Genomic DNA, 10,513 nt, shown 5'->3' with positions numbered 1-10,513 from the left:
CAGAATGTGGCTGACTCAGTGGAGAAGGGCCTCACGGAGGAGAACATCAAGGTGTGGACACTTGCTTGGGCTGGCCCCTTTGCAGACTGTCCCCTTTGCAGACTGTCCCTGCTGCTGTGTGCCTCGCTCCTCCCGGGGCAATGCTCAGAGGGTGCTCAGGGGTCGGGGGCACATCCACCCTGCTGGCAACTGGCTTTGTCCTCTCACAGCTTGCTCCCTGCAGCCCCTAGGGGCCTCTTCATCCTGTGAGCCTGGTGGATGTCAGGGGACTCAGCCCCAGGCCCCTAGTCCGCAACTCAAGACTTTCTCCCCTTGCTCAACACGACCATCCTGTCTTCCAAGCTCCTTGTGCCAGGCTCCCTGGCCTGGTGCCAGCGGAAAATCCCTTCCCAAGCACCCCGGGAGCCTGGCACCTCCAGCTGCCCTCCTGGCAGCCCCAGCCCGCTCCCTGCACTGGGCACTGAGTATTGAGGCAGGGCGGGTGAGTAATTGGGTCCCGGCTTCGTCTTGGCAGTGGCTCTGGGGAGTTGAGAGAGGACAGTCAATAGGCCCTCTGTGTGCAGGGAAGAGGCCCCAGTGCTCCCCGGGCCTGGCTGTCTAGTGTGACCTCACTCTCTGAGAAGCTGCCTTCAGTCCTTGGGGCTCCAAGGTTCTGGTCTAGGGGAGAAGGGGAGATGGGGCAGGGAGGGAGTCAGAGGTGTCAACAGGTATAGCACACAGAGGACTTGGTTAGCAGGATGTCCTCCACCCCCCACCGTCCTGGTTAATATGGACAGTAACCTTGCACGTTGACAATTCTGAACCCATTTTTTTTTTTTAATAAGAAAACCGAGGCTTAGAGATTCAAAGAGACCTGCTCAGGATCACGGCCTGGCTGGTCCCTGGTAGCATTGGGATCAGAGATTGTGATGGACCCATTCATTCATTCATTCAGTCATTCACTCATTCATTCATAAAGTATTTACTGAACACCTACTATTTATTACAATTAAAAAATTATTTATTGTAATTTAAAATTGCAACTTATTACATTAAAAAAAATTAGCCTCCTAGAAGGTATAACTTGCTTATAATAAAGTGTGTCGTTCTAAGTTTGGGCTCTTCTGTGCCCCCCTCCCAGAATTGCCCCCTTCCCAAAGACAACCACCAATTAGTTAGCATCGGTTGGTTTTACCTGTTCTTGAACTTTATATAAAAATGAGCTCTTTCATTGTGTCTGGTGGCTTTTACCCATGTTACTGTGTGTGGCTGTGATCCATTCTTTTTATTGCCGTGTAGTATTCCATAGTATGAATGTACCACAATTTACTCATCTGTTCTCCTGTGGATAAGTATTTGAGTTATTTCCAGGTTGTGGCCATTCTGATCATCCTTGTATATGTCTTTTGCTGGATACAGCCTCTCATTTCTTTTGAGTGTACACTCAAGAGACAAATATTTATTTTGAAATTTTGTGGCCATTCTTCAAAGTAAGAATAACAGTAGGATCTATCACATATATATCTTTGACATAAACAGAGATTCAACCATGTGATCTCGCAAAACGAGAGGGAAAACTAACCATACAATGCAGGTGATTCTTTCAGCCACCTCCCGGTTGAGCACCCCGCAGGGTGAGGCTCTGGCCCTCTCAGAGGGTAGCAGTGGAGAAGGGGTCTCCAGCCCCTTGGCCTTCCCCGCCCACCCTCAGGCTCTCTTCCTCTGCACTTTCTGGTGCATTCGCAGGGTCCACGGGGCTGGTCTTCATTCCTTCAGGTCTTGACTCAAATGCTCATCTGGCCTCCATATTTAAATTTGCAAACTTCTTCCGCCCTGCCCTGGGACTCCTTTCCTGTTTTATTTTTTTCTTATTGCTTCTTACGACTTAGAAAACTGTAGTTCTTTGTTTGTTGTCTGTCCCCTTCCACTATAATGTCACCTCCATGGGGGCGGGCACTTGTTTCTTCCTTGCTCTATCCCCAGGGCCTCTAACAGTGCCTGGCATACAGGGTGCTCTGTCATTACTGAATGAATGAATGTGTAAGGAACTGTAAACCCGTAGTGACACTGGTCACCCTAGCTGTGAGCCACTGTGGGTGGGGGGTGGGTGGGAGAGGGACTCCTCACTGTATTCATTTTACTGTGTTTTGATTTTTGAATCATGTGAGTGCCTTTTTCAAAATTAAATTAAAAAATGCACCTATTTTTTTTATTGTAAAAGAAAAAGGAATTTATTCACTTCAAAAGGACCTAAAGGAAATGAAAGTTTCCCCAAGTTCTCCTTTCCGAGGCCCTTACAGTTACCAGCGCGTGCCCTTGTCTGGGTAGGCTCTGCTTCTGCCAGTGTAAAGAGGAGAGACTTTTTTTTGTTGTTCTTTTACACAAATGGGCCCATACTGGAATCCTTTGTGGCACCATAATCCCTCTCCACCCCCTTAACAATATAGATCAAAGATCTTTCCAGGATTCCATATCTGTATGTATAGACCTGTAGATTCTTTTTACAGGCTGCATAGTGTTTCAGCATGTGGAATTTCTTTAACTGTCACCAGTCCCGTTTATTTCACTGTTCAACAAATCTCCATTAATAGACATTTGGTTTTTCTTTTCAGTCTTTTGCAACCGCAGATAAGGCTGCAGTATATGTCGTTGGCCATCTACCCAGCTCTCAACCTCGGCGCAGTTAACACTTTGGGCCGGATCATTCCTTGCTGGAGGCAGTTGTCCTGTGTATTGTAGGATGTTTAGCAGCATCCCTGGCCTCTACCTATGAGACAGCAGTAGCATTCTCTCCCCCAATTTGTGACAACCAAAAATGTCCCCGGGCGTTGGTAAATGTCCCTTGGGAAGCAAAATTGCCCCAGTTGGAAATGACTGATTGGAAGGCCAAATTCTAAAATGTAGAGTTGCTGGGTTGGAATGTATGTACATTTCAAACTTTATAGATTCATATGGGGAAATGGAGATATATTGTTTGTGAGAGGTTAAACAGCATATTTGAATAGTTTCCTATAGTTTTTTCTCCTACCACATTATTTTAATGGGTGCATGGAAGTACCCTCATGGTTTTAAAAATCAACCTTTACGTCAGGCATACTGGTTGTGCCTGGCTATGATGAAGACTCTAATAAATGTCTGGTGTATACTTTTCTGCATGGTGAGTGTGCAGCTCAGTTCTCCTGCTTACTGGACTGCGTGACCTTGGCAATGTTAATTAATTTCTCTGAGCCTCTCTTCTTCATCTACAAATTGGGGATAATAACAGTTTTTAACTCATGGAGTTAGAGTGAGGATTAGATGCCATACATGCATATAAAGTTCTTAGCACAGGATTAGGCATTAATCCCGTTTAGTAAATGTTGGCAATATTTTTGTTACTATCATTATTTTTATTAGTAGTAAACTGGTTCCAGTGTATGAGAATGCCCGTTTCACCACAGCCTCACCTACACCGGGGGTTAAGCATTCTTTTTATGTTTGATTTTGCTTGTTTTCTGTGCCTCCATGACACTATCCTTGGGCCTCACTTTTCCTCACAGATCCTGTTCTCGAACATCGAAGACATCCTGGAAGTTCATAAGGATTTCTTGGCCGCCTTGGAGTATTGTTTACATCCAGAGCCACAATCTCAGCATGAACTTGGGAACGTTTTCTTAAAATTCGTGAGTACAGTGCCCCAGCCCCTGTTGGAGCCTGAAGTTCTGGGGAAGTGGGCTTCTCCCTGAGACTTGCTCTGCCTGCCCTTGGCCAGCTCCCTCTGCAGGCCTTTCTGGGAAATGGAGGCAGATGGGCAGGTGGGCAGGTGGGCCTAGCTTCTGTCCCCAGGAACAACGGGGAGTGGTCTGGGCCCAGCACACTGGGGGTATTTTTAGTTGGCTCTCCCTCCCCTTGACGTTACGTAGAGCGTGGCCCCTTTTCCACTGAGCTCCTTGCTTAACGACTGTGTCCTGGGGCTCCTGTGACCTGCCGGTCTGATGGGGCCCCTCTGCCGCAGAATGACCCACACTGGCAGCCAGTGGTCGAGAGGGCAGACTCGAGTTAGAGAGACCTGGAGTTGAGTCCCCGACTCGGCCACTCACTGAGCACTGAAGGTGTCTCACTGTTCTGGAACATGGAAGCTCATTCTCCCTCAGGCCTTCGAGTGTGCTCTTCTCTCTGCCTGGACCATTCCCTCAGGCATCCCTGCCGCTTTCTCCCTCCCTGCCTTGAAATCTTTACAGAAATGCCCCCTTCTCCATGAGCCCTTTCATGCCCACCCTTTTCAAAATTGTAACCTTCCACCCTCCCCATACCCCCTCATTATTCTCAGTGGCCTTTATCACTCTCTGACATACCGGATATTTTGCTTCTTTTTTGTTTATTGTCTGTCCCCACTAGAATGTCAGCAATACAAAGGCAAGGACTTTGTCACGTTCACTTTTCCGTCCCTGCATCAAGAGTAGCATCCAGGCCTAAGCTTTTGCAACAGGCAAGCAAACTGAGAGGAAGGTTAAACTCAAGGTCATGACTATGTAGGTGAAAGCTGGGATTTCAACCCTCCTAACAGCTAAGCCAGACGTCATTGATTCATACACTGTTTGCAATTTTTGCTGTATCTGGGTATTATTATTCCCTTTGTATTATTATTTGTTTCATCTTTTAAAAAATTGATTCGCTTGAAAAAGATAACCTTAAACTCATTTTAAGGGGAAATTTGCATCATCATTGGAAATGGAAAATGAGTGTCACTTGGTATGAATAGAAGGTAACTTATAAAAGGAAATGCAATAGAAACCAAACCGTGTTACCACATTCTGTCTAGAAACTCTTGCCCACCTGTTTCTGAGCCTGAGGCCTGCCCTTAGTTTGATCAGAAGGAAGCGTAAGGCCTGTATTAGTGTAATATCACACCTAGCTGAGACCCTTCCTTGATGTCAGTGGAACCGTTGAAAAAGGAGTTGGCTTTCTCAGCACGTGATTCTGTGTTTTTAATTTAAAATCATCTTTTTAATCCCTATTCCCCCCTCTTCCCTGTGCTCATGGAGGATGACACTGAATACTTTTTATAAGCAGCCTCTGCTATAGTTGGGTTTCCAGAAGCTGGAGATTTGTGTGCAGATGGCCTGTTGGAAGCAGCTGAAGGAGAGGTCGCACAGTCTCTGCCTGGCCTTAGCTGCTCCCCACCCCAGGAGAAACTCTGGAGCTGGGTTGACTTTTGGAGTCGCCCCGAATTGCAGTGAGGGGCGGGCCTTTGCACCCCGAGTTTCCCAGTCCCTGGATGTGGGCTGTTCCAGGCAGTGCCTCAGGCCCAGGGCAGTTCCCAGGGAGGGACTTGGTGAGGGCCATGGGTGCCTCTGTCCTGATGGGCCTGGAGTGGCTCACCACGGCAGCCATCACAGTCCCAAGGGAGGGGACACCAGGCCAGCCTCTTGCTCAGGCTCATTCACTCCCTGCCGAGGCAGCATCTGGGTGGTGAGGTGGCGTTGGGCACAGAGCTCTTGGGACAGGCTCTCTAAGGGAGGAAGAAGCAGCATCAGGCCCAGTAGGGAGCCGTGGCTGACAGACCCGCCCACTGGTTGGTGCCATCACCGTCAGTGGACAGTGGGAGAATGCCTCGCCCTCTCACCCAAAACCCAACCACTAACTACTGAGATGATCACAAACCAGCACTGAGTGACCATGCTCTTCGCGCCAGGCCCTGTCCTCAGTGCTCTCTGTGTGTGCGTTCATTCAAACTCTGCAGCCTTCAGTGGTGCGTCCTCTTATTATACCTACTTTACAAATGAGGAAACCGAGGCCCAGAGAGGTTAAGTCCTAGTATAAGCTTACACAGTCAGTAGGTATTGGAGCCAGGATTCGAGCTGATACAGTTTGGCTCCTGGTTTTGTTTGTTTGTTTGTTTGTTTTTATACCATCTTAGATGATAAAGTCTGCTGAAATACATACTAAGCACCTACTGTGTGCCAGGCAAGGTCCTAGGCCCTGAGGCTGCTGCCCTAAATATGATAGACTTGCTTCTTGCTACCATAAGGCTCACAGGCCAGAGAAACGGAGGGGTGGGGCTAAGTAAGTTAACAGGCGGTCATTTCAGATGGCGACGTGGCTTGTGAAGAATGTAAAATGCAGACGTGAGAAGGAGTGACTGCACTCAAGGTCGTCTGACGCTGGGAAGTCAGGGAAAGGTGGCTGGATTTAGCAAATTAATACACCCAGGAGAGCTGAGTGAAACTGGATTTCAGGTAGACGATGAATACATTTTTAGTATAAGTATGTCTCATGCAATATTTGAGACATACTTATACTAAAAAGTTATTTGTTTACTCTGAAACGAGAACTCAACTGGGTGTCTTTGGTCTTATCTGGCAACCCTGGTCAGGGCTGGCCTCTGTAAGGCGGTGAGAGGGATGTTCTGGGGGAAGGGCATTCCAGGGGGAAAGGTAGCAAGGGCAGAAGCCCTGGGATGGGAGCAAGCTCGTATGCTGGAGGAAAGCAGGGATCCGGCATGGCTGGAGCAGAGCGAGCCATGGAGGGAGTCAGGGATGTCATGGGGGCCAGATCCCATAGGGGTTTTATTCTAAGAGTTGTAGGTTTTCAGCAGAGGAGTCATGTGGTCTGAATTAAGTTTGAAGCCCCTCTCCCTGCAGCTGTGTGGATAGGTTGGGGAAACACTCGCAAAAGTGAGAACTGGATCTCATGGTCCCCTCCCCAACAGAGATGTCTCCATGGCCAGTTCCTTCCCTCTCCTGAGTCTCAGTCTTTCTGAATATGAAGAAGATGGTCTCTGTAGAGCCAGTGTAACCCCCTGAGCCCCCTGGGTACAGTGGACAGCAGCCACCACTTCTGATGTTCCTCGAGTCCTCTCTGGGGGCTAGAGCCCTCCTCCAGCTGTCTCCAGCTGGCACCTGGCCCCTTCTCCTCCTTCCCAGCCCAAACCCACAGCCACACGTTCCTTACCCACCACATCTGTGTGTGCACAACTGTTTCTTTCATTCTGGCAAAACAATCAAAGCCCCACGTGGGGCCCCAAGGAGGAAATTGAACACTTGGACTCTTAGCCGTTAAAAGCAGCTTTTCCAGATTTGCAGGGTCTCATGCCTGAGATGCAGCTGGGGTTGGGCTCGATGAAACGACACGGGACTGATGGAACCGAGCGTGGTTCTGAAGAGAGAGGGTGTTGTCATTTGCTAAATTTAACTTTTCCAAGCCTCAAGCCTTGGTCCCCTGCCCTTCCTACAGGCTGAAGGGGAGGATGACATTGCAGAGTGTGTCAGAGAAGGGGCTCGGAATATGAGGAACGACGCAGCCGCAACAGCCTTATCGCTTGCTCCTCTCTGCTGCATCTGTGGCAGACATCGCTAATCAATCAGAGCATTCTGCCTCTGTGCTCCCTGGGGACTCAGAATTCTTCTCGCTAGTGTTAGAGCCAGCAGGACTCATTTCATTAACTGGGCTTGGCACGTGAGCATAAACAGATTTGTTTCTGCTTTCTGGCCCAGTCCCTTCATGGTACAGATGGAGATGAACGGGAAGACACTGTCACCTCACTACTAGGCTTGGGTTCGTTCGATCATTTTCTTTCTCTTTTCAGAGTGTGTATGCATTAGGACTGTCTTCACCACAAGTGATAAAAACCCCAACTCAGGCTAAACGAACCAAAAAAAAAGACTTAATGGCTCATACAGAAATGTTTAGCAGTGGGTTGGTTTTAGGCATAGCTGGGTCCAGGACCCCATGTGATGTTTTCAGGACATGCTCTTTTTGTGTCTCTAGGCTCTGCTTTCCTCTGTAATGGCTTTATTCTTGAGGGGTGGAGGAGTGTGGATGCCTCATATGGTGGCAGAGGTGGCCTTCAGTGTTTCAGGCTGTTACTCTTGCCAGCTCAGCAGCAAAGAGAGCTTCTCATATTGGCTTGGCCTGGGTCACGTGCTCACCTGTGGCACCTGGGAGTTGAGTGGGGTCAGTCAGCTCAGCGTGTATTGACATTTCACTGGGTTCAGAGTATAGAGGCAATTCTTCAGGGGAAATAACGGGGCCTCTGACCAGAACAGAATGGATGTCGGGTGCGTGAAACAACAGATGTCCCAACAAAGAGCCGAGGCTGTGATTGTGGCGGACCAGGGTCTCCTGGAAGGAGCGTGGGGCCGGTTTGAGGGCTGTCAGACCCCCCTCAGTTTCTCTCTCTGCTTTCTTGCTTTCATTCATCACATAGTCATGATGCCTGCTCTCTGCCAGGAACTTCAGTCCCCACTGGTACCACTGCAGTGACCTCAGCAGCTGTAAACCCTGTCCCCGTAGAGCTCACAGTGTGGGTGGTGGATGGGAGGAGATGGACAGGGCACGGATGAGAAGACACCATGTTTAGTGTCCACCATATTTCTCAAAATCTGCCTGGTACCTTTCCCTGGGGGGCTTCTTCAGACCTACAAGTCAGCTCAGCTCCCTTTGTCCTGACTCTGCCTGTCTCTTTTTTTTTTGCCATCAAAACCTACCTATCCACTGCTCCACTCTGTCAGAGACCAGTTCACCAGTGAGACAGTGAATTTGTTAAAATCGTAGCGGTGGTAATAGCTGCTTCATCAGTAACAAACAATAATAATAGCTACTATTTAATGAATACTTACTATTCACTATTTGAAGAACTTACTACAAAGTCATCTAGTAATTCTCACAACGACCTTATGATGAAGAGGTCATTATTGTCTTATTTATAGACAAGAACACAAAGGCTCTGAAATGTTACCTGCTTTGCTCAAAGTCACAGAGCTGGTGACCTGGGGAGCTGGGCTGTGAACCTGGGTGGTCTGGCTGCAGAACCTGCACTCACACTTACAGAGTTGATGCTGATAGTGGTCGTGGGGGCTTTTGGTGTCTTATCTATGAAGAGTATTAATAGTGGGGCCTGTAGGCCCAGGAAAGCCCAGGTGTTTGGCCGCAGAGCAGTTTTTTCCTAGAGCTTCTTACATATGTGGTTGGGACCTCCTGCTGTCATTCACGTGCCTGCATTCAGAGCCCAACCCTTCCTGTAGAGTCCTGGAGGCCTCTTTTGCAGGAGCAGGCCCCAGACATGGGCTAATTCCTGTTACCTACAACAAGAAAAGCCCTCTTCCTCTTCTCTTCAGCCGCCTTCACCATGGTCTGCAGCTGAGGCCCTGGTTTCAGATGTGTCTGGCAGCCTCCCTTATTTGTCTGGATGAACCCTTACAGTCCAGACTTCTCCTTACCCATCTCCATTGGCCTTGATGGTCCCCTAGGCTCAACAGAGACAAAGGGAAATAGAAAAAGGTCTGCTTGGGCAGCGTGGGGCTTGCTGGGGTACCCTCTTCTCCTTCCCTGCCCTCGTGTATATTTCTGGGTCGATATTTCAGTGGGCTGCAGACACTGGGTGAGGAGATTGTAGCTGGTGACTCCGTATGTTTCTCTGTGCATCATGATATTGATGGTGTTGTTTGGAGCATGTAGCTTGTGTGTTGTAATGCTTCAGATTGTTTGGTATGTGTTAGGGTTGTTTGTTCCTGACATGTGTACACTTTGGATAATTGTGTACACTTTGGATAATTGTGTACACTTTGGATAATTATTTTTTCCCATTGATTCATTTTTGTTGATTGTATTTGTAGCTAATACTTTCAGAGTATTTAAAAATATTATATAGTGCTCATTATGTACCAAGTACTGTTCTACTCATTTTACATATATTGTTATTTAATTTTCCAGCAGCCCAAGTAGTGGGGGGGTCTGCTATTATATCCATTTCGTAGATGAGGGAATTGAGGCATGAAGAGGTGAAGCAGCTTGCCCAAGGTCACTCAGTACTTTGGGAGGGTGGGACTGGGTGTCCAACCCAGGTCGTCTGGTTCTGGAGTCACTGTGCACTTCATCATTATGCTGCAGTGCCCCTTGGAACTTCGCCTGTGGATTTGTGGCCCCCACAGATTTGTACCCATTGTCTTTGCCTCCCACTCCCACCCCCATCCCCTGCTGTGGCCTCGGGCTGGACCTTGGTATGGGAGTTAAGAGAGATTGAATCCTGGTTCTGCCACTTCACGAGAAGTCAGACCCTGGGCTCATGACTTTTCCTTGTTTTTCCCATGTGTGAATAGGTCGAATACGTCAGGTTATTACAAAGAGTTAATGAGTTCACCCTCATTCTAGGAGAAGGGAGTGTGAGATGTACTAAGTGCTCAGTACACACTCTGAGTCGGCCATTGGCTCTGGCTGTGAGCACATCTCTGCTCAGGACGTCTGCTCAGATGGTGCACACAGAGCCCCTGGGGTGAGCTGGGTGTGTTGAGGTGGCTGATTGATTTTGAAACCGATTTTCCCTCCTCTTTGGTTTCCTCTTTCCTGCAGCCACCACTAGCAGGATGGCTGGGGGTTTGTTTAGAAACAAGATGAGCTGCTTTGTTTTGCAGGCCCACCTCTTCCTTCCTTTGCTGCTTGGGGTCTTCTGCCCATCCCCCAGACCAAGGTTGAGGCCCTTCAGCCCTTCTTCCTCAGTGGTCTTTCGCAGGACATCCTTGTTTGGGGTTTGGCAGGTTGGGGGGCGGTGTTTTGT

General features: G+C 48.5%; 1 protein-coding gene across 1 annotated transcript in view; it reads left to right on the top strand.

Moving 5' to 3' along the window:
- The window catches only part of PREX1 (phosphatidylinositol-3,4,5-trisphosphate dependent Rac exchange factor 1), a 184,816-nt gene that overhangs the window by 77,399 nt on the left and 96,904 nt on the right, over positions 1-10,513 (top strand). The window contains exons 3-4 of the mRNA XM_025039736.1: positions 4-51; positions 3,519-3,641. Of these exons, the coding sequence (XP_024895504.1) occupies positions 4-51; positions 3,519-3,641 (171 nt within the window). The remainder of the gene's footprint in view (positions 1-3; positions 52-3,518; positions 3,642-10,513) is intronic.

The sequence above is a fragment of the Pteropus alecto genome, unplaced genomic scaffold (assembly GCF_000325575.1).
Source record: "Pteropus alecto unplaced genomic scaffold, ASM32557v1 scaffold45, whole genome shotgun sequence".
NCBI lineage: Eukaryota > Metazoa > Chordata > Mammalia > Chiroptera > Pteropodidae > Pteropus > Pteropus alecto.
The sequence above is the reverse complement of the archived record's forward strand: the minus strand, read 5'-3'. Positions and strand labels throughout refer to the sequence as shown.